Genomic DNA, 20,831 nt, shown 5'->3' on the forward strand with positions numbered 1-20,831 from the left:
TGAGTTTTTAAAAAACAGGTGTAGAGCAGTGTAAATTTTTCTATTATTCCCTAGCAGGAGTAAGGAACTTGTAAAAGATAAATGAAAATGGTATTTTGTAGCAGTGTAGCAAAGTCTTCAATTTAATGTTACTAACTCTAGTAATTTATCTTGCATGATTGTATCCCACATACATTTTTCTTTTGCCACAAGTGATACAATTTCTGTAAAAGTATAAAAACCCACTATCTGGCTTATGTTACTATGGCCATATTCCTGCTCTCCACAGTGAGTTCAGTTACATAAACACTCAGGGAGCGTCTGTTGGGCAATAACTATCTATCCATTGGTGTCTAATTTGAGAATGCAGAAGTTATCTTTTTCATTAAGTTGCTAGATGCTGTCATGTTGGAAAAGCACTTGAATTTTGAAATGAAAATAAGTATGGTCTTTATATTTGCACATTCTCTTGCAGTGGACATCACTCTTTATCGCAATGGTTATCATGGGGACCTGAATGAGACATTTTTTGTTGGAGATGTGGATGATGGAGCACGGAAACTTGTTCAGACTACATATGAGTGCCTGATGCAAGCCATCGATGCAGGTCAGCCTCAGTGTTGAGCACCTATTGGCAGTCCTGTGCGCTGATGGGCTAGGAGTGACAGGGCGCCACAATTCTGTGCATTCCTTGTAGTTTTGCCCCTGTTCTACCTGAGTTAGCTTTGGGTGTTAGCAGTAATGGGTGAAAGGATGATTTGGGAATCCCTTGGTGGAGATAGACCAGATGATTGGTTAGCATCCTTTGTTTCTTCTGTGATTTATCTTCCCTTTCTTTGCCTGATAAATGAAGAGGAGTGTGCAGATGGTTTTTTAGTGCAACTTTTATTCTATTTTTCAAATTCTTTCCACTACATAATATTATGTTCTCCTTATAAAAAATTAAAACTGAAGATTATAAGTGAAAAAATGTGTGATCCTCCTTTATACTTGCCTCCCCTCTTTTTTTATCTCTCTCTTCTCTCTGGAGATATCCCCTGTTACCATTTAGGTTTTTTCTCTCTCCTGTGCATTAATGCACACACGTATGTGTATGTGTTAAATTAGGTTAAATGGAATCATAGTATTTTTAATGTGTAACTGGGTTGTTTTTTCAACTGTCATAGAGATCTTTTCAAGTTAGCATATGTACCTACAGATATATATTTACCTCATTCTTTTAATGGCTATGTATTATATTCTGTAGTATTACAATTTGTGTAACTATTCTGTTGGATTTTGGTAATTTCCAGATTTCTTGCTATTGTAGTAATGGGTAGGGGTGTATTTCTGGAGGATTTTTCTCAGGCTGTCTTTGTACATAATAACTTATCGAGGCTTTTTTGTTTAATCAGTATCTTATGGGGATAAGAGAAAGGAAAGGGGCTGGGCATGGTGACTCACTCCTGTAATCCCAGCACCTTGGGAGGCTGAGGTTGGCGGATCTCCTGAGGTTAGGAGGTCGAGACCAGCCTGGCCAACATGGTGAAACCCTGTCTCTCATAAAAATGGAAAAATTAGCCAGATGTGGTGGCGGGCGCCTGTAATCGCAACTACTTGGGAGGCTAAGGCAGGAGAGTTGCTGGACCTGGAAAGTGGATCGTGCCACTGCATTCCAGCTTGAGCAACAGAGCGAGACTCCATTTCAAAAAAAGAAAAAAAAAAGGAAAGGAAAGCTATTAACAGCATCTTGTTGGAGTTGTTAATAAATGGGCAAACAGCCTTCAAGTTAAATCTTTACCATTTCAACTTTATTATCCAGTGTACTATCTGCAACCCTCCCCAGTCTCCCCAAATCTTGATGTCATCAACAGAATAGTGAACAAGACAGAGTTCTTAGACAAACATACAGTTATCTCTAATAACATTGATCCAGTATTTTTATTGTTTTTAGTGCCTTCTTTAATGGGTATGGGAGATGAAATTTTTACTCAAGTTGGAGGAATGGAAATGATGGAATATGACATTTTTGTGTATCAGGTGAAATTTTGAAAACTTACTCATTGTTGATTATTTTAAAACGTTAATACAGGAGGTAGAATTGAAGAAATTTAATGTTTAGTTTGTCATTTGTGAAAGCTTAAGTTTGAAATAATTTTTAGAGTTTCTGCCAGATAATATAGTCAATGTTTCTATTCTTTTTGCTTCTCTGTGAGTCAACTGAAGAAACAAAAAAAAAAAAAAAAAAGAAAAAGAAAAAAATGAGATAGTTAGAATGCTGTTTTATATGACGTATGACTGGAAGGTGCCAGTAGTTTTCAGGAAAGAACGAAAGTAGCTAGGAAAGAACGAAAGTGGCTTGATCTTTTTTGGACAGTGCTATGAATTCCTTTGTATAAGTCATTTTTGCCCCCCTTTTTGCCCCTCATTTTGCACCCCTCTCATTCCCCCAGGTAGAGGGTTTGAAAAGCTGTTGAAATTAGGCTTCTTAAGTAGGGTTTCTTCGTCTATGCACTTAATGGCTTTTGGGCCTGATAATTTTTTGTTGTAGAGGCCTGTTCTGTACATGTAAGATGCTTCACAAGCATTCCTGGTCTCTACCCAGTAAATGCCAGTTATACGACACCCTGTGTTTGACAACCAGAAATATTAATATCTCTAGATACTACCCTTTGGGGCCACAGTTGGAGCAGTTTGAAAATCAGGGAAGACTTCCCCTGTCACTCCATGCAACATGGATTACAATTTTGTTCCCCCTCCCACCCAGGCTGATAGGAAGGCCTGGATAGGAATGAAAGAAAATCATTATGAAAGTCAGCATGATTTTTCAAAACCAGAAGCCTCCTTCCTTCTCCCTCCAAAATCAAGCTGGAAGGTACAGTTAAGAGCAAGTAAAAATGTTAATTGAAGTGATCCTTTGAGCTATTTACCCTGAAATGGATGGGAAAGATACATTGTATCTGAACCTCAGTCTGGGAATCAGATAGCTGAGTAGGAGAGTGTAGAGAGTTAAGGATCCCCAGAGCCATCTTGAGGTTCCCTAGGAGTCTGACAGTGCCCAGCTCCTGAGTCTTAGTGTAAGGGAGAACCTTAATAGTGATGAGAACCACTTGTTTTGTTTTATGTTTTATTGAAACACCAGTAAAAGTCATAAAAGCTAAACAGAGCAGAAAGTGTATATAGTGAGAAGTATCTTTCCTATACTGTACCTCTAGAATTGTCTGTAGAGGCAGCCGTGGAAAGTTTGAGAACGTTTTTATGGGGATAAAGAAGCCCAGGGGAAGTAAGTCTTTCAGAAGTTGTCCAGGCTGAAACTCAGGACAATTCGTTACTTTTTGAACATTCCTTTTACTCCTAGTGCATTTTCTTATCTCTTCTGCTCACATAAATAGAATGGAACACTTGGCCTTAGGGAGGGATGCGAAAAGAAGTATTTTCTTCTCTATTGTTCTCTATTGTTAAAGAAAGCAAAAGGTACCTACTTCCAACCCTTTAGTACTGTTATGAGTCTAACGTTTTTGGCATGAAAGGAGGAACTACGAATGCCGTTGGTTTGAATTAGAACTCTACCAGTTACTGGCTGTTTGGCCTCTCTGTGCCTCATCTGTAAGTTGAGGCATGGATGCATAAAAGTGTTTCAAAAGCTTCCTAGCGCAAAGATAGTAATTAACTTTTTTTTTTTTTTTTCTATTTTGAGACAAGGTCTCTCTCTTTTGCCCAGGCCAGAGTACAGTAGCAGGAACACTGCAGCCTCGACCTCCCGGGTTCCAGTGATCCTCCTACCACAGCCTCCCAAGTGTAACTGGGACTATAGGCATGCACCACTATGCAGGGCTAAATTTTGTATTTTTTGCAGAGACAGGGCTTTGCCATGTAGCCCAGGCTGGTCTTGAACTCCTGAGCTCAGGCGATCTTCCTGCCTTGACCTCTCAAAGTGCTGGGATTACAGGCATGAGCCACTGCACCCGGTTGATAGTAATTGATTAGTACATGTTAGTTATTATTAGTTTATCACGAATTTTCTCTTTTCCTTTCAGTGAAGCCTGGTGTTCGGTACAGGGAACTGGGAAACATTATCCAGAAGCATGCCCAAGCAAATGGGTTTTCAGTTGTTCGAAGCTATTGTGGGCATGGAATCCACAAGCTTTTTCATACAGCTCCCAATGTACCCCACTATGCCAGTAAGTACTATCTGGAGATTTGGTATAAGCTCACCATTTATTCAACAAATACGTATTCATATATTTAACAGTACCTACTATTTTGTATTCACTAGAGTAATCTGTTAGCTGTAATAGATAGAGTCCCAAAATGTGTATTTGCTGAAACACAGTGCAAGTTCATGTCTTACCCACATAATAGTCCAAAGAGGTGTGTTTGGTCACTGTGGGGGCAGGGCAGTTACTGTGTGACACAGGCTGTGTCATCTTCGACCTATGGCTTTCAAAGTCACTTTGGGAGTTGCCCTCCTGGCCAGTAGATAGTGAGGGTGTTGGGGGTTGAAGCTTGGAGGGGTATACTTGGGAGTTTTTAACAGTCAGCTGGAATTGGCATAAATCAAATTTATTTTCCATTGGCAGGAATTCAGTCACATGGCTGCATCTAAATGCAAGGGAAGTGGGAAAACGTAATTTAATTGTGTGTTATGGAAGAAAAGTAACCTTATTTTGGTGAACAATCAACAGTCTGCCACAGGCCTAGCCTTTACTATTCTGATTCCTTAGGTGAAGTCAGTTCGTCTTGCTTGGTTTTAGTGCTTAATGTATGTCAGATCCTGTAATATTTGTTCATATAAATAGAGGGGAATAAACAAAGTACCTTTCCTCAGGTTGAGTGCCATATGATACAATAACAAAGAAAGTGTAAGATAGATAATGTCTTACAGAAATATTTTCTGTAGAGAGAGAAGACATGTACAGGAATGAATCTGTTATTTGGTGTTGGAAATGAAAGCTGTCCACAGTAAGTGACCTAGAAAGGAACTTAGCACATATATATTGAGCCACTGCTAGATAAACACTTTCATCTCCTTGTGCTTAATTTTTTTCATCTGTACAATAGTAGGGAATGGTACTTACTGTAGAATTGTTATGAGGGTTAAGTGAGATGATACATGGAAAGCACTTAGAACACTGCATGAAAACAGTACACGAAAGCATTTAATCAATGACAGTAATATGTAATATCTCATTTGATCATCGCAACTCTGGATAATTTCTTAGCCCAATTTTTTTAAAGCAACTCTGTGCTTACAGAGGTAATTGGCTTGCTCAAGGTCACACAAACTAGTAATTAAATGCCAGACTAGCATTGATACCTGGGTTCTGTCTTGCTTTCTGGAGTCAGTCTTTTCTCCTATACATCATGCTGACAAGTAAGGATTGAAGAAATTTGGAGCTGGGTGCGGTGGGAGAACTAAAGAGTGGTTGAGGTTTTGGTTGGGTGGAGAGGAGAAAAAGCTTTCCAGTTGGTGGGTGAACATGAGTGCTTCAAATAGAGATGAACAGAGAAAATATAAGGTTGACTGAGTTATATGTTAAGGACTAGCAGCAGGCAGTCCAGGTGTGTTGAATGCCAGACTGAAGAAATGTGACTTCTGTGTCGGAATCTTCAGAATTATTTTTGAGCAAAAGAATGGCATAATGAAGCTGATATTTTGAGAAGGCTAATTTGGCAGTGGTGACTAAGATGGATTGCAGGTGGGAGTTCTGAAGATAGTTGGCCTGATGGGCAGTTGTTGTTGTAGTTGAGGTATGACATAGTAAAATCCTAGACATGGATAGTTGTGAAGAGAAAATGAAATGAGTGAGCAACTTTTCTAAAGGAGAAGCTGGAGCAGTCATTCAGAGCAGGGGTCCCCAACCCCTGGGCCACAGACAGGTACTGATCCATGGCTTGTTAGGAGCTGGGCTGCACAGCAGGAGGTGAGTGGCAAGCAAGTGAGCTTTACCACCTGAGCTCCGCCTCCTGTCAGATCAGCAGAGACTGAAGACAATAATATTTATGGGAGAAGGGGATTTTGGTCAGTGGTTATAGTGTCAGCAAAATATGTTGCCACTGTTATACAAAAGATGTCATGTGAGTTTCCTATTAAAGCATTTAATTAGACATAAGAAACAATTATGAAAAGAGGAAAAAGGACCCAGGTGTACTTTACTTTATATAGTCATTTTGGGATAGGATCTCACTGTGTCGCCTAGGCTAAAGTGTAGTGGTGCAATCACGGCTCACTGGAGCCTTGACCTCCAAGAGCTCAAGCAGTCCTCCTACCTCAGCCTCCTGAGTAGCTGGTACTACAGGTGTGGGCCACCATCCCTGGCTGATTTTTATATTTTTATAGAGACAGGGTTTCTCCATGTTGCCCAGGCTGATATCAAACTCCTGGGCTCAAGCAGTCTGCTCACCTCAGCCTCCCAAGGAGCTGGGGTTTCAGGCGTGAGCTACCACACCCAGCCTTATATATTATGTTTATGAGGAGTCACATTTATATAAAACAAAATATGCTGTGGTCACTCTAGGGAAGTATTAAACAATTGAGGATTTTTTTTTTTTTTTTGTATAGCAGAGATATCTTTTGAAATGTAAATCTCTGCTTTCGTTTGTAACTCTATATTCCTAACCCAAATGAGGGAAGAACCAGGAAATCGTTGTATAACATTCCTCCACTGCTTCTATGTGGGAGAAATCCTTGTTAGGTGAGAGTTTATTTGCTTCTATGTTTGAATCAATGGGTGGGAAGTAATGAAGATAATATTTTACATTTAAACTGAACAGGCATACCTCTGAGATAACTGTTTTGTTCCAGACCCTTGCAATATAGTGAATATCGCAATAAAGCAAGTCATACAGATTTTTTGGTTTCCCAGTGCATAAAAAAATTACGTTTATACTGTAGTCTATTGTGTGTGTAGTCTTAACAATTCACAAACCTTGATTTAAAAATACTCTATTGCTAAAAAATGCTAACAGTCATCTGAGTCTTCAGCGAGTTGTAATCCTCTTGCTGGTGAAAGGTCTTCCCTTATGTTGATGGCTACTGACTGATGAGGGTGGTGGTTGCTGAAGGCTGAGGTTTGTATTACATTCTCACATTGTTAGAAATTCCTGAACCTGAGTAATTTATAAAGAAAAGAGGCTTAATTGGCTCATGGTTCTGCAGGCTATACAGGAAGCATGGCAGCATCAGCTTCCAGAGAGGCCTCAGGGAACTTACAATCATGGCGGAAGGCAAAGGGGGAGTGAGTGTCTCACATGGTGGGAGCAGGAGCAAGAGAGAGAGCACGTGGGAGGAGAAACAACCAGATCTCATGACAACTCATTCACTATACAGTACCAAGAGAGGTGGTGCTAAACCATTCATGGGAACTCTGCCCCCACGATCCAGTCACTTTCCACAAGGCCTCTCCTCCAACACTGGGAATTATATTTCAACATGAGATTTGGGTGGGAACACAGATCCAAACCATATCAGGGTGGTCGTGGCAATTTCTTGAAATAAGACAACAAAGTTTGTCACATTGCCAAACCATATCAGGGTAGTTGTGGCAATTTCTTGAAATAAGACAACAAAGTTTGTCACATTGATTGACTCTTCCTTTCACGAAGATTTTTCTGTAGCTTGTGATGCTGTTCGATACATTTTATCCACAGAACTTCTTTCAAAATTGGAGTCAGTTCTCTCAAACCCTGCTCCTGTTTTATCAACTAAGTTTAAGTAATATTCCAAATCTTTTGTTATCATCTCAACAATGCTAACTATGGGTAGATTCCATCTCAAGAAACTACTTTCTTTATCCATAAGAAGCAGCTATTCAGCTGTTCAAGTTTCATCATGAGATTGCAGCAATCCACTCACATCCTCAGGCTCAATTACTAATTCTAGTTCTCTTGCTCTTTCCACATCTATAGTTACTTCCTCCACTAAGTTTCAAACCCCTTATAGTCATCCAAAAGTATAGAAATCACCTTCTGCCCAGCTCATGTTAATATTGATATTTGATTTCCTCTCATGCATCACATAATTTCCTCCCATGAATCACAATTTTTTGGTTTTGTTTTTGTTTGTTTTGAGACAGGGTCTCACTCTGGTTGCGCAGGCTGGAGTGTAGTGGCACGATCTCAGCTCACGGCAGCCTCCACCTCCTGGGCTTAGGTGATTCCTCCACCTCAGCTGAGTAACTGGGATTACAGGCACGCACCACCATGCCCCGGTTTTTTTTTTTTTTTTTTTTTGTATTTTTAGTAGAAATGGGATTTCAGTGTGTTGCCCAGGCTGGTCTTGAACTCTTGGACTCATACATTCCACTCGCCTCGGCCTCCCAGAGTGCTGGGATTACAGGCATGTGCCACCGCGCCCAATCTACAGATGTTTTTAATGGCATCCAGAATGGTGAATCCTTTCAAGAAGTTTTCCAGTTTACTTTTGTCCGGATTCATCAGAGGAATCACTATCTATGGCAGCCTTAGAAAATGTGTTTCTTAAATAATAAGACTTGAAAGTCAGAATTCCTTCTTGATCCATGAGCTACAGAATAGATGCCGTGTTAGCAGGCATGAAACCAACATTCATCTCCTAATACATCTCCGTTAGAGCTCTTGGGCGACCAGTGCATTGTCAGTGAGCAGTAATATTTTGAAAGGAATCTATTTCTCTGAGCAGTAGGTTTCAGCATTAATATTATATTATATATTAAGTATATTAACTATATATTGTATATATTAATTATATATTAATATTATTAAAATATTCAGTAAACCATGCTATAAATTGAGGTGCTGTCATCCAGGCTTTGTTGTTCCGTTTCTAGAGCACAGGCAGAGTAGATTTCGCTTCATTCTTAAGGAATCTTAAGGAATGGTAGATGAGCATTGGCTTCAACTTAAAGTCACAGGCAGCAGGATCCCCTAACAAGAAAGTCAGCCTGTCCTTTGAAGCCAGTTATTGACTTCTCTCTGGTTAGAAAGTCCTAGGTGGCATTTTCTTCCATGAGAAGGCTGTTCTGGTCTGCGTTGAAAATATGTTAGTATAACCACCTTCATCATAGCTGTATCTTCTGGCAAATTTGCTGCAGTTTCTAGATCAGCACTTGCCACTTCACCGTGCACTTTTATGTAATGGAGACGGATTGTTTAAACTTCGTGAACCAACCTCTGCTTTCAACTTTTCTTCTGCTGCTTTGTCACCTCTCTTAGCCTTTGTAGAATTGGAGAGAGTTAGTGCCTTCCTCTGGATTGGGCTTTGGCTTAAGGGAATGTTGTGGGTTGTGTGATCTTCTGTCCAGACCATTCAAACTTCCTCCATAACAGCAGTAAGACTGTTTTACTTTCTTTGCATTTGTGGGTTCAGTGAAGTAGCACTTTCAGTTTGCTTCAAGAACTTTCCCTCTGCATTCACAACGTGGCTAACTCTTTGGCACAAGAGACCTAGCTTTTGGCCTATCTAGGCTATTGACATGCCTTCCTCATTAAGTTTAATCATTTCTAGCTTTTGATTCAAAGTGAGAGACATGTGACTCTTCCTTTCAGTTAAACACTTAGAGGCCATTGTAAGCTATTAAGTGGCCTAATTTCAGTATTGTGTTTCAGGGAATAGGGAGGCCTGAGGAGAGGGAGAGAGAAGTTGGGCAGGCTGATGGAGCTGTCAGACCACACACAAACATTTGTTTGCTGTCTTACATGGGCACAGTTTGTGGTGCTGCAAAACAATTAAAATTTTAACATCAAAGATCATTGATCACAGATCACTATAATTGATACAATAATAATGAACATGTTTGAAAGATTGTGAAAATTACCAAATTGTGACACAGAGACATGAAGTGAACATGCACTGTGGGAAAAATGACATTGTTAGACTTGCTCAGTGTAGGGTTGCCACAAATCTTCAATTTATTAAAAAAAAAAAAAAAAAAAAAAGGCTATATCTGTTCAGATGCGGTGGCTTATGCCTGTAATTCCAGCACCTTGGGAGGCTGAAGCAGGCAGATCACTTGAGGTCAGGAGTTCTAGACCAGCCTGGCCAAAATGGTGAAACCATGCTTCTACTAAAAATACAAAAATTAGCTGGCCATGGTGTGTGTGCCTGTAGTCCCCAGTTACTCAGGAAGCTGAGGTGGGAGGATCACTTGAACCTGGAAGGTGGAGGTTGCAGGGAGCTGAGATCGTGCCACTACACTCCAGCCTGGGCAACAGAGCAAGAGTCTGTCTCAAAAAAGAAAGAAAGAAAGAAAAAGCAGTATCTGTGAAGCATAATACAGTGAAGTGCAATAAAACAAGGTATGCCTCCATATTACAGTCATTCTGTGAGAGACTATAGATTAGGTACAAATTTTTTAAAAAGTGCCTAACAGTGTCTGCAATATTATAGTGACTCAGATAATGTATATTTGTTGAGTGAGGTATGTTGGAAACTGAAACTTTAATCAGTTTAAAAATTATTGAGAGAAATGTTACATGTTGTTTTAGTCTTTGAAATCCAAATTGCTTTTGTACTTATAGCCTTAGTTCTGATTAGCCACTTTTCAAGTACTTCCTAGCTATGGAAGTAGCATGGCCAATGCTGCTATATTGGACATGAGAGTTCAAGATCCTTTCATCCTTTTTACTTTCAGTGACATCATACGGACATTCTTGACATTTTCTTTTTGGTTTCTCCAAGGAAATATAGACCAATTCTGTATATGTATTAATAAGCATGTCCTTTTGAAGGTTTATGAGTTTAGAAATTAAAAGTCAAATGTTTTTTCTTTTTTTTAATGACCTTAGGAATTTGTATCAGTTTAGAAGCTCCAGATTTGAAATCTGCAGTAAGTGTAATTTGGCAATACCTAAGATAGTGGAAAGCAGCACGATAGCTATTCATCTGGAAAGTTGTGCAGGAATATAAACGTGCAGGAGAGATTAGACCATTCCTGGAAAGAGGAGAGTTTAGTTGAGTCAGCCTCAAAAGGCGGTCAAATTTGCCATTGAAAACAAAGTTGCAGATCAGAACAACCTGACACAGGAACCCTGAAAAGCTGATGTGTTAGCCATCTGGTGGTCAGGTTGGGCATTGCAGTCATTCGCTCAGCTGATACCCTTATTAGGTTTTGTTTAACTTGAAATTTAAATTAGTTCTCCATTTTTGTCTAAAAAAGCCTATTCCTAGTTTTAACATTTTTGGCCTTTTTGAGGTCTGGTCACTGTAATTTATTGTTATATTTCTCATGATGATCCTGAAAAAAGCATTATTAGTAAACTTGGACAATGGAGTTTGCTTTTTTGCTTTGAATTAAAAAATAGTGGTTTCGTCAGTTTTTTTTGTTTTGTTTTTGTTTTTGTTTGTTTTTTTGAGACGGAGTCTTGCTCTGTCGCCCAGGCTGGAGTGCAGTGGCAGGATCTCGGCTCACTGCAAGCTCCGCCTCCCGGGTTCATGCCATTCTCCTGCCTCACCCTCCCAAGTAGCTGGGACTACAGGTGTGTGGCACCACACCCGGCTAATTTTTTGTATTTTTAGTAGAGACAGGGTTTCACTGTGTTAGCCAGGATGGTCTTGATCTCCTGACCTCGTGATCCGCCCACCTTGGATTCCCAAAGTGCTGAGATTACAGGCGTGAGCCAGCGCACCCGGCCTTGTTTTTGTTTTTGAGAGAGTCTCGCTCAGTCACCCAGGCTGGAGTGCAGTGGTGTGATCGATCTTGGCTCACTTCACCCTCTGTCTCCTGGGCTTCAGTGATTCCCTGCCTAAGTCTCTTGAGTAGCTGAGATTTCAGGTGCATGCCACCATGCCTGGCTAATTTTTGTGTTTTTAGTAGAGACACAGTTTCGCCGTGTTGGCCAGGCTGGTCTCAGACTCCTGACCTGCCTCAGATGATACACCTGCCTCGGCTTCCCAAAGTGCTGGGATTATAGGCATGAGCCACCGTGCTTGGCCTATTTTTTAAAAAGTAGGTTAATGTGCATAGACTTAGTTCTTCTTTGAAGATGAGAAAAAGACAACAGCTTATGAAATGTTATGAAAATCATGTAGTTTCTATGGGCTGTGCCCCTATGTACAAATACATACTTTCCCCCCAAAGCGGTGGGAGATTTCTGGCATAATCTGAATCATTCTCCTTTAAACTTCTCTACCCGGATGAGTAGTGGAACTCTTGGTTCTGTGATTGCCATTCTAATCATGAGGTAATAGAAATCAAGGTACTTTTCTTTTATTCTTTATTTTTATTTGCCACTTTTCTTTTTATAGAAGTGATACTCATATCTGAAATACAGCCTACAAATACCTCTGTCTTCCTAGAGAATACATAAGCATAATGAAATGTCCCTAGGACAATATGTGCACCATATTAGATGGCTACCGGTGTAATACCTGTTTGTTGAACTTTAAGAAAGGGAATCAGGAGAGGAGAAGGTAATTGATTTAATAATCACTGATAGGAATTTGAGTTGTGTACTCTTTCTAGTTAGCTGTTCAACAGTACACTGTTGGTTTTGCTACCTTTTGAGACTTTTTTTCTTTAATTTCAGAAAATAAAGCAGTTGGAGTGATGAAGTCGGGCCATGTATTTACAATTGAGCCAATGATTTGTGAAGGTGAGAAAAAAGGATGCCATGATATTCTTCAGTTGAATTTGGATGTATTTTAGGTTATTCATCGTGTCAGTGGTCTTTTCTACCTACTTGCTTTTTGCTTCCTACTCATTCCCTGTCCCACCTCAAACTTGATTCAGTATCGTGGAGAACTGAAAATTGAGAGGGTTGGCAAGAAGACATGGTTTCTACGTGGTAATCTTCTGTCAGGAGATGCTGAAGTGCTTGAATCCTGGTCGCTTTTCATAAAGCTCATGTCAGAGGGTGCATTGTAATAATGAGGCGCCCAGGTCAAGTCTGTGCGGATGTTCCTGCTTGACGTAGGAGAGGGAAGAGGAGGCAACAAAGTAGAGCATTTGATGAGCCACCCAGTTTGAGGCAGATATGATTATATGATTTAATTCTTCACAATTTATAAGGTGGTATTATCCCCATTATACAGAGGAGGAAACTGGTCCTTGAAGAGGGTGAGTAGCTTGCCTGTAGCTTTTAGCTCGCTACCTGGCAGAATTTGTCAGACTCAGCTCATGAGCTGTTTTGACCCTTCATGGTCTGCACTCATGTCATCACATGGCATCATATAGCTATTGTGGGGAAAGCACATCAAGGACACACTTGGCTCTGGCAGCCTCCCCACTGTTGTCGTTTCCTCCAGACAGGCTTGTAGCAGTGATAGGAGACTTGGAGTCACAATCAGGGCTCCTCACCGAGATTTTCAGAGTGATTCTAGTAATGGAGCTTCCTGGTTAGGGGATGTAAAGTGAGGCAGTAGCAGTAGAGCTTGTGTGTCCTGAGCCCTGTATTAAAGGATACTCCTCTCTGGATTCTTCCAGTCTTTTTATAGCCCAGTCTCGGGACCGACTTTTATATTCTCAGAAGTGATTCACTGAGTCTAGCCCGCACTCAAGGGGAGCAGAAGTTCAAGGGCATGCATGCCAGGAGGGTGGGGATCACTGAAGTCACTTTAAAGGCTGCCTTCTAAAGCTGATTCCTTATTGTGTTTTCTGTAAAATGAAAATTAGAATCCCTATCTTGCCAACACCCAGGGCTGCTAGACTGAGATGATTTATATTAACATAAAGTACTTTATATACTTTAAAAGACTGCACAGATGTGCAGTAAAGTTTTTGTCATCCTCTTGTAATAAGGATAAAGTTCTGATATGTGCAACCAGTTGTAAAGATGGTAAGTATTTAGCAGTGAAAAGAAAGATAGTGGGAGGAAAGTGTCATTTTGGCTACATATTTCCATTAACTAGCACCTGGTTGGTGAGCCATGATGTAGTATTTTCAGTAAACAAATAACTTTCTATACAGCCAGCACAGGTAATTAATCATCAAATTATATTAGCTATACTTCAGTATAACTCAGCTAGGTTAAATCCCTGGAATAGAAAGTCTCAAATCTGCAGGAGAATTTCCTCAGAATAGCCAAATAAATTTGACTTGACATTACTAAAAATCCTGTTTTATCAGATTACAATAAAATCATAGTAGTAGTGTTTTAAATCCATTTGTGTAAAGGCCATTACATTGGAAAACATTGATTTACTCATCTTTAGTTGCTTGATGAGGCATGAGTTAACTTTTTTAGGCTGCCTCATATTTTCTTTTTAGCCTGGGATTTAACATTGCAAAAGTAGTTTACTTCACTACAGAGTTTATGTTCTGGGATTTGTCTGTCTGAGTCAGTGAGTCTTAGAGGTTAGTATGTTTCACCTAAAAATTACTAAAAATGAAGAAAGTATTGATTTTTTTTTTTAACATCTAATTTTGGAAGAAGAAAGCTTGCAAATACATCTTTTACAGTAGTATCTGGAATTGCCTTTCTCATTCCACCTCTGCTTCATATTCTCTTGGGCCTTTGCTTTCTGCTTTCCCTCATTATGTCCTCTTCACCCCCATTCCCTCCTTTCCCTAAGTTTTCTTTCATGGCCTCCCGGGTTCACTGTCCCTTCGCTTCCCTTCTCTGGTTTCAACTCCTATCCAGACCATTCTGTTTCATATTTTCTTATCCTCTCACACCAGTCTTTCTTTTGCCCCTCTTTCTGGTTCCAGGGGTATAGTTCACAAAAACTTTACGGTATAATCTGTTCTCACCATCTGTTTGTGTGCCTACCATTTTGAAATTATATCAGGAATTGAATGCTGTAATAAAACTGTAAACATTTACATGATTTCCTTCACTATATATGCTGACTGTAGTTTTGTCAGATGCCAAAGTTATACTAGGAAAGAGCTAAATTCATTAATTCAAGTTTTTTTTCTTTCTGATTTTTAAATTGTAAAATACTTCAAACATCAAACATACTGAAGACCAAAATGAAGTTGGAAGGGCATTAGCTAAAACAATTGGCATGTAAATAAGGATCTTAGTAGTGAATTTTCTACTTGGTTTTCTTGATAGAGTTCATTTAGAAAACTGAGTGACTGAACTAAGAAATTGTTTTGTTGAAGGCGGATGGCAGGATGAAACCTGGCCAGATGGTTGGACTGCGGTGACAAGAGACGGAAAGCGGTCTGCTCAGTTTGAGCACACCCTCCTGGTCACAGACACTGGCTGCGAAATCCTAACCCGGCGACTTGACAGTGCACGGCCTCACTTCATGTCTCAATTTTAATTTCTCCCAAGATGGCACATCTCAGTGATACCTTCTTACTGTACTATGCATTTCATTGATAGTACAGAAAGGAAGAGGAACCTTTTTTTAATCACTTGTTTTGTTTTGACTCTACATGTAAGACAGGACTGCAGCATTCGATGTGTGTCCTCAAGAACTTGTCTCGGGTCTGAAAAAGCTGAGAAGAATAGAGGAGACATTGCCCAACTCTTCGGCCCTCCCCCTGCACACCTGTTTTCTCATTTGCCCTTTGAGCACTTTTACTTAAACTTGCTTCTAGTTGCTTTTATCACTGCCACAAAACAGCCATCAAGAGCCAGCTGCTTTCCAGGTGAACATTGGAAATGAGAATCTTTGAAACTTTAGCAATATATGTTGCACCAGGTTTTAAAAATTATATATATGGAAATATATATGTATACATTTTAAATTCCATATACATAATTACCAAACACTCTGTGACCCGGGGTTTGTGTTGGTTCTGCTTTGACAGGTTTATATGCTCTTACAAATGGATCCATAGTTTGCAGTGATTTAATTCCTGGTTGGGATTTGGCCTCCCTTCTCCCCCATGCTGATTATTTATCCTTGTAATTGTGCATAGAGAAGCACTCACCCAATGAGACTTTCTCCAACGTGGACTGTGTGTGTGTCAGTGAATGAATGTAGTAAAATTCATTTTGGAAGGTTATCAGGCTTTTAAAAATCTAGTTTATGGCAAAAATAGCCATTTTCCAAGTGGTGGCTGACAGTTGCAGGGCATGAGAATTTCATAATACACCGCTATTTCAGACCTTTATTTGGTCAGAAATGGAAAAGAAAAAGTCCCCTTTCTTCCCTTTTCTGTTTTACTTCAAGGGCATACCTTGGAGGTGCTCAGAAAGGGGTGAAGGTTGCACTCTGGTGGAGGATGGGGAAAGAGTTCTAAACTGTCTCCAGCTGTGAGCCCAGGAGGTCAAGTGGGCTATTAAAATTTAACGTTGAGTAAACGTGATAGTGATGAGAAAGGAATTTTGTGTACTGTAACCTTGCAGTAGAGATGCAGCTGTCCTTGGTGTGCTGAAACACACCTCTCCTTTATGTAGTTGGGAACCTCATTAGAAATGACCTCAGCTGCCCATATCTCCGTTCCTTTCAGCAGTTGTCCAAGTAGGAGTGTATCCAATGAGGACATATCACATCACAAAGTCATTGTCATTAGAGTGTACTTGATTACTGGGCATCCTTGTAATATAATTTCATACCACTGACACATTATACTTATAAGAGAACATCTTTCCCAGAGTGCCTCAGACCTTATTGCTTTAAAATATAATAATGTTTTCATTACTTTTATTATTTGAATGATTTAGTAAAGTTGACTGAATCTGGTATAGACTTTGGGAGTATGTGAAGTTTTTATCAAACTGTAATATTTGTGAATGGAATGCCTTGCAATATGAATGTTAATATAATGTGTAAAGGGAGATTAAAAAGTTTGAATGATTATTCTACCATGTAGTCATTAACTTGGCTGCATTTCTTTGGGATTTCAGAGGGAAATGGTGGGAATGGGGAGGCTGTTTGATAATCTAAAATAAATTCATGACCATTTGAGTAGAAATGCTTTTTCAGGTGCAGTGACTGTACATAAACTCAATAGAGTGCCAGCAGCATTTGAGATGTAACCATATTTTTGAGAGCTTTTAAGACAGAATGCTGAATATTAGGGGAGCATTTTATGTACTGATTGTGGAATTAACAGTGTGGGCTTATTCAGTGTCTGTCATTAGAAGATAAGCTCAAGGAAAAAAGATCTTGGTGGAATAGTTTTTTGGTTAAAAGATAAAACACTGGTGATAATGCTTTTCTTAGTTTGGGAGATTTTAAAACAATATGGGCTCTAGTCCAATTGCATATAACTAATTACAAGTGTTCATTGGATTTAGGTGACAAAACACCTAGTTTCATCATTCTGCCACCTTTTTACGAAATCACTAGCTACTCGTGAGACTGAGGTGGGGGGATCGCTTGAGCCCAGGAGTTCAAGGTTACAGTGAGCTATGATTGTGCCCCTACACTCCAGCCTGGGTGAGAGAGTGAGACCTCATCTCAACCAAAAAAAAAAAAAAAAAAAAATCGAAGTATTAACTTTTTCTACGTTAACTTTTAGAATACTTTTTTTTCCCTCCCTGCCAGTCTTCCAAGTCCTTTGGAATTATAACTTAGAAGAAGGGAAACATGAACTTCATTTTATGTCTTTTGTTGATAAAATGGATTAACCAGTCTTTATACCACTTGCGCCCACATATCTAAATTAATAGGCAAGAGTTGGTGAGGAGGTTTAGGAATTTGTTTGCCTGATTCCTCAGTTTGTTCTCTAACGACTTCTGGGTTTTCATTGGATTTGGTTAAATCTGAGAGCAGGATGCTCTACTTTGCTTAAGCTCTACCCTCATGGTATCTGTAAGCGATTTCCTTCTTGTTTTTCCCTTCTTTTAAAATTTTTATTTATCTCCAACTTTTTATATTGAAAATTTTCAAATTATAGGAAAGTTGAAAGTATAGTACAGTGAAATAATCATATATCCGTTACCTTTAACAGTTGTCATTTTGTCACCTTTATCTCTGCATAAGCACTTTTCTTTTGAAAGAAGCAACATCGTACTTCACCCTGCTACATCAGCATGTATCTCTTAACCTAATGACATTCTTTTACATGATCATAATACAATTAGAAATTTAATATTAATACAGAATTATATAATGTATAGTACATACACTTTAATTTTCCCCCAAAATGTTATTTAAAGCTTCCAATTTCATGGCACTTAGTTGTCATGTATCTGTAGTCTCTTTTTTTGGTGTGTGTGTGAGATGGAGTTTCATTCTTGTTCAGCCTGGAGTGCAGTGGCACAGTCTTGGCTCACTGCAGCCTCCACCTCCTGGGTTCAAGCGATTCTCCTGCCTCAGCCTCCCAAGTATCTGGTATTACAGGCCCCCACCATGATGCCGGCTAATTTTTGTATTTTTAGTAGAGACAGGGTTTCACTATGTTGATGCCAGGCTGGTCTCGAACTCCTGACCTCTGGTGATCCACCTGACTCGGCCTCCCAAAGTGCTGTGATTACAGGAGTGAGCCACCGTACCTGGTCTTAGTCTTCTTAACTCTAGCAGCCGTGTCTAATCCTTTGCAAGGATCTTTTGTTAATCTGTGGTGGCGGATATCACGAAAATTATGGATGGGCCTTTGGGCTCATCAGCTATCGTTAGCATATTTTGTGTGTGGCCCAAGACAATTATTCTTCCACTGTGGCCCAGGGAAGCCAAAAGGTTGGACATCCATGCTAGAGTAACCTTCACACATTTTTTGATGTCTTAAGAAATGGACACTTGAAAAATCCGGTTAGTTTACAAAAGTCCATTTGTCTGATTGTTCTTCATGAGGATAGATTCAGGATAAACATCTTGGTGGAAGACTACAGAGATGGCAGTTGTATGCCCCAATTCATTGTACAACATGAGGCACATAATGTCACCTTATTGCTGATGCAACGTTTGATCACTTGGTGTTTGTCAGACCTTTTCACTGTAAAAATACCTTTTTTCCTAAACAAGTAATCTGGGAGATTAATATTTGCTTATTTGCTTGATGCTACCAGACAGATGTAAAATTGTTTCAAAATTACTACACCAAAATCACTGCTAACAGTAAAGTACACAATTTCTTTGTGATTCTTTTTTTTCTCAGAACATATTGAAGTAATTTAGATCTTATTGTATTCTGAATTTCATAAACCATGGGCTACTTTTTAACAATGAATGCAGTGAATCTTGGGGGCAAAAAATACAGTAGAGGTGGGGAGGATATATTAGTGGTCTGGAAGTTAGAAATACTGGAACTGTTTGAGACAGTGTAGTAAGATTCTGCCTACATCTGATGGCGTTTAACTTTTACCAAGCTCTCTAGCTACAAGAGGAGCAAATTATACCACTTGTAAATTATACCACACTTGCGGCAGTGTGGCTCATTTTCCAACTCCTTTATATTAGAACATAACATCTAGACATTCATGTTTTAGGAACAAACTCTTTCCCTTTCATAACATAGGCTGCATTAGGCTAAAACCTATAAAAGTTATGTTTTGTTCTATTTTAAAAATGGACACCTAAGGAAAGGTTAGCTTAGCACAGAGTCTGTGGAAACTCTCTGGCCCTCTTGTGGCAGCCTTCTCTTGTCTTCCTTTTGGTGCTAAGTAGGAAAAAGAGAAAAATAGTTTGCATTTATTTGGGTGTTTTGCAAGATGAAGCAGGAATAAGGTGGCCCTGGCTACGTGTTATCTGCTGCTTTTCATTTTGGGTACTGTGGGTGAGCAACAATAGAACTGTCTGTGTATGGCGATTCTGGTTAATTTTGAAAAAAGGTCGACACTGGTATTTTACTAGAATACTCCAAAAAGTTAATATATGGAGCACTCAAGAAGGACTTCCTATAAAAATTTTCACTTATCACTATTGTACTGTTAGTCGTTCACCGTATTTCAATAGTTTTTTGTTGTTGTTCCCCAGGCTGGAGGCAGTGGCATGATCATGGCTAACTGCAGCCTTGGCCTCCAGGGCTCAAGCAGTCCTCCCACCTCAGCTTGTCAAGTAACTAGGACTACAAGCATGTTCCAGCACACCTGATGATGATTATTATTATTCTATAGAGACAGGGTCTCACTGTGTTGCCCAGGCTGGTCTTAAACTTCTGGCCTCAAGTGATCCTCCCACTTCAGCCTCCCAAAGTGCTTGAATTACAGGTGTGAGCCACCATACCCAGCCAATTTTTATAATTTTTAAATTGATTCTGTGGCTAGGAGAACAAATCACCACATTTCTCTGTGGCAGTCTCCTATTTGTGCAGTGATATGACAACTACCAACTGTTTTATTCTTTATAGAATGTGACTGGCTATCAAGCAAATTTGCTTTTTTTCAGTAGTTGGGTCAGGGATCACAAGACAATTCAGGGTAGAATTTTTAAAACTTAAATCTGAGTTTGAGCCCTGGATGATTCTGAGGAAACAATGCCAAGGATAAGAACGTTTGGTATTAACATGTAGATTAGAGAAAGAGATAACATATTTTAAAGCATGTTCTGCTGTTTTATCTTGCTTAACATATCTCAAGATATGTTAAGTCAAGAGTACATGTTTAAACTGGAGGTAATTTTTGGCAGTCAAGAGTACATGTTTAAACTGGAGGTAATTCAATGGTGGGTTATCAGTCCTTTCTTGAAAGAAGCATTTGCATATTTCTCTTACACATAAGGAACTCTGATATGATGTCCAGTTTGATAAAAATCAATCTGCTTAAGAGCCCATTATGCTGCTTTGTCACCGTAACGTTCCACCAAAGGAAATCTTGTATAATAGAGGACTTTGCACATCCTTGTTCACTTGGTAGTTGTTCCTTAAAGACACAATTACCTTGGTATAGTTCTATGCAATTATTATCTAAATAGCTGTTTATACAGTACTTAATAAAATGTTTTCCAAATGTGTTTGTAGTATACTTTTTCTAAAAGGTATTTGCTGACAAAGAAATTGATCTTGTGTGTGAACTGAAAAGAATGGGCTGAAACCAGTTAGTCAACAGAGTGTCCCTATAGGCCCAAAGAACTAACTGTACTTTAGGACTTTGATCATCAGCCTACTTGGCAGATT

General features: G+C 39.4%; 1 protein-coding gene across 3 annotated transcripts in view; it reads left to right on the top strand.

Moving 5' to 3' along the window:
- METAP1 (methionyl aminopeptidase 1) overlaps positions 1-16,638 on the top strand; it is a 68,441-nt gene extending 51,803 nt beyond the window's left edge. For 2 of the 3 annotated variants that reach the window (XM_005555506.5, XM_074040203.1), the window contains exons 8-11: positions 455-586; positions 3,996-4,139; positions 12,463-12,528; positions 14,982-16,638. In XM_005555506.5, coding sequence (XP_005555563.1) covers positions 455-586; positions 3,996-4,139; positions 12,463-12,528; positions 14,982-15,145 — 506 coding nt within the window. In that variant the 3' untranslated portion in view covers positions 15,146-16,638. The remainder of the gene's footprint in view (positions 1-454; positions 587-3,995; positions 4,140-12,462; positions 12,529-14,981) is intronic. The other variant, XM_015450670.4, reaches the window with a different exon arrangement.
- Positions 16,639-20,831: the final 4,193 nt, after the last annotated feature.

Source organism: Macaca fascicularis, chromosome 5, assembly GCF_037993035.2.
Source record: "Macaca fascicularis isolate 582-1 chromosome 5, T2T-MFA8v1.1".
Lineage (NCBI taxonomy): Eukaryota > Metazoa > Chordata > Mammalia > Primates > Cercopithecidae > Macaca > Macaca fascicularis.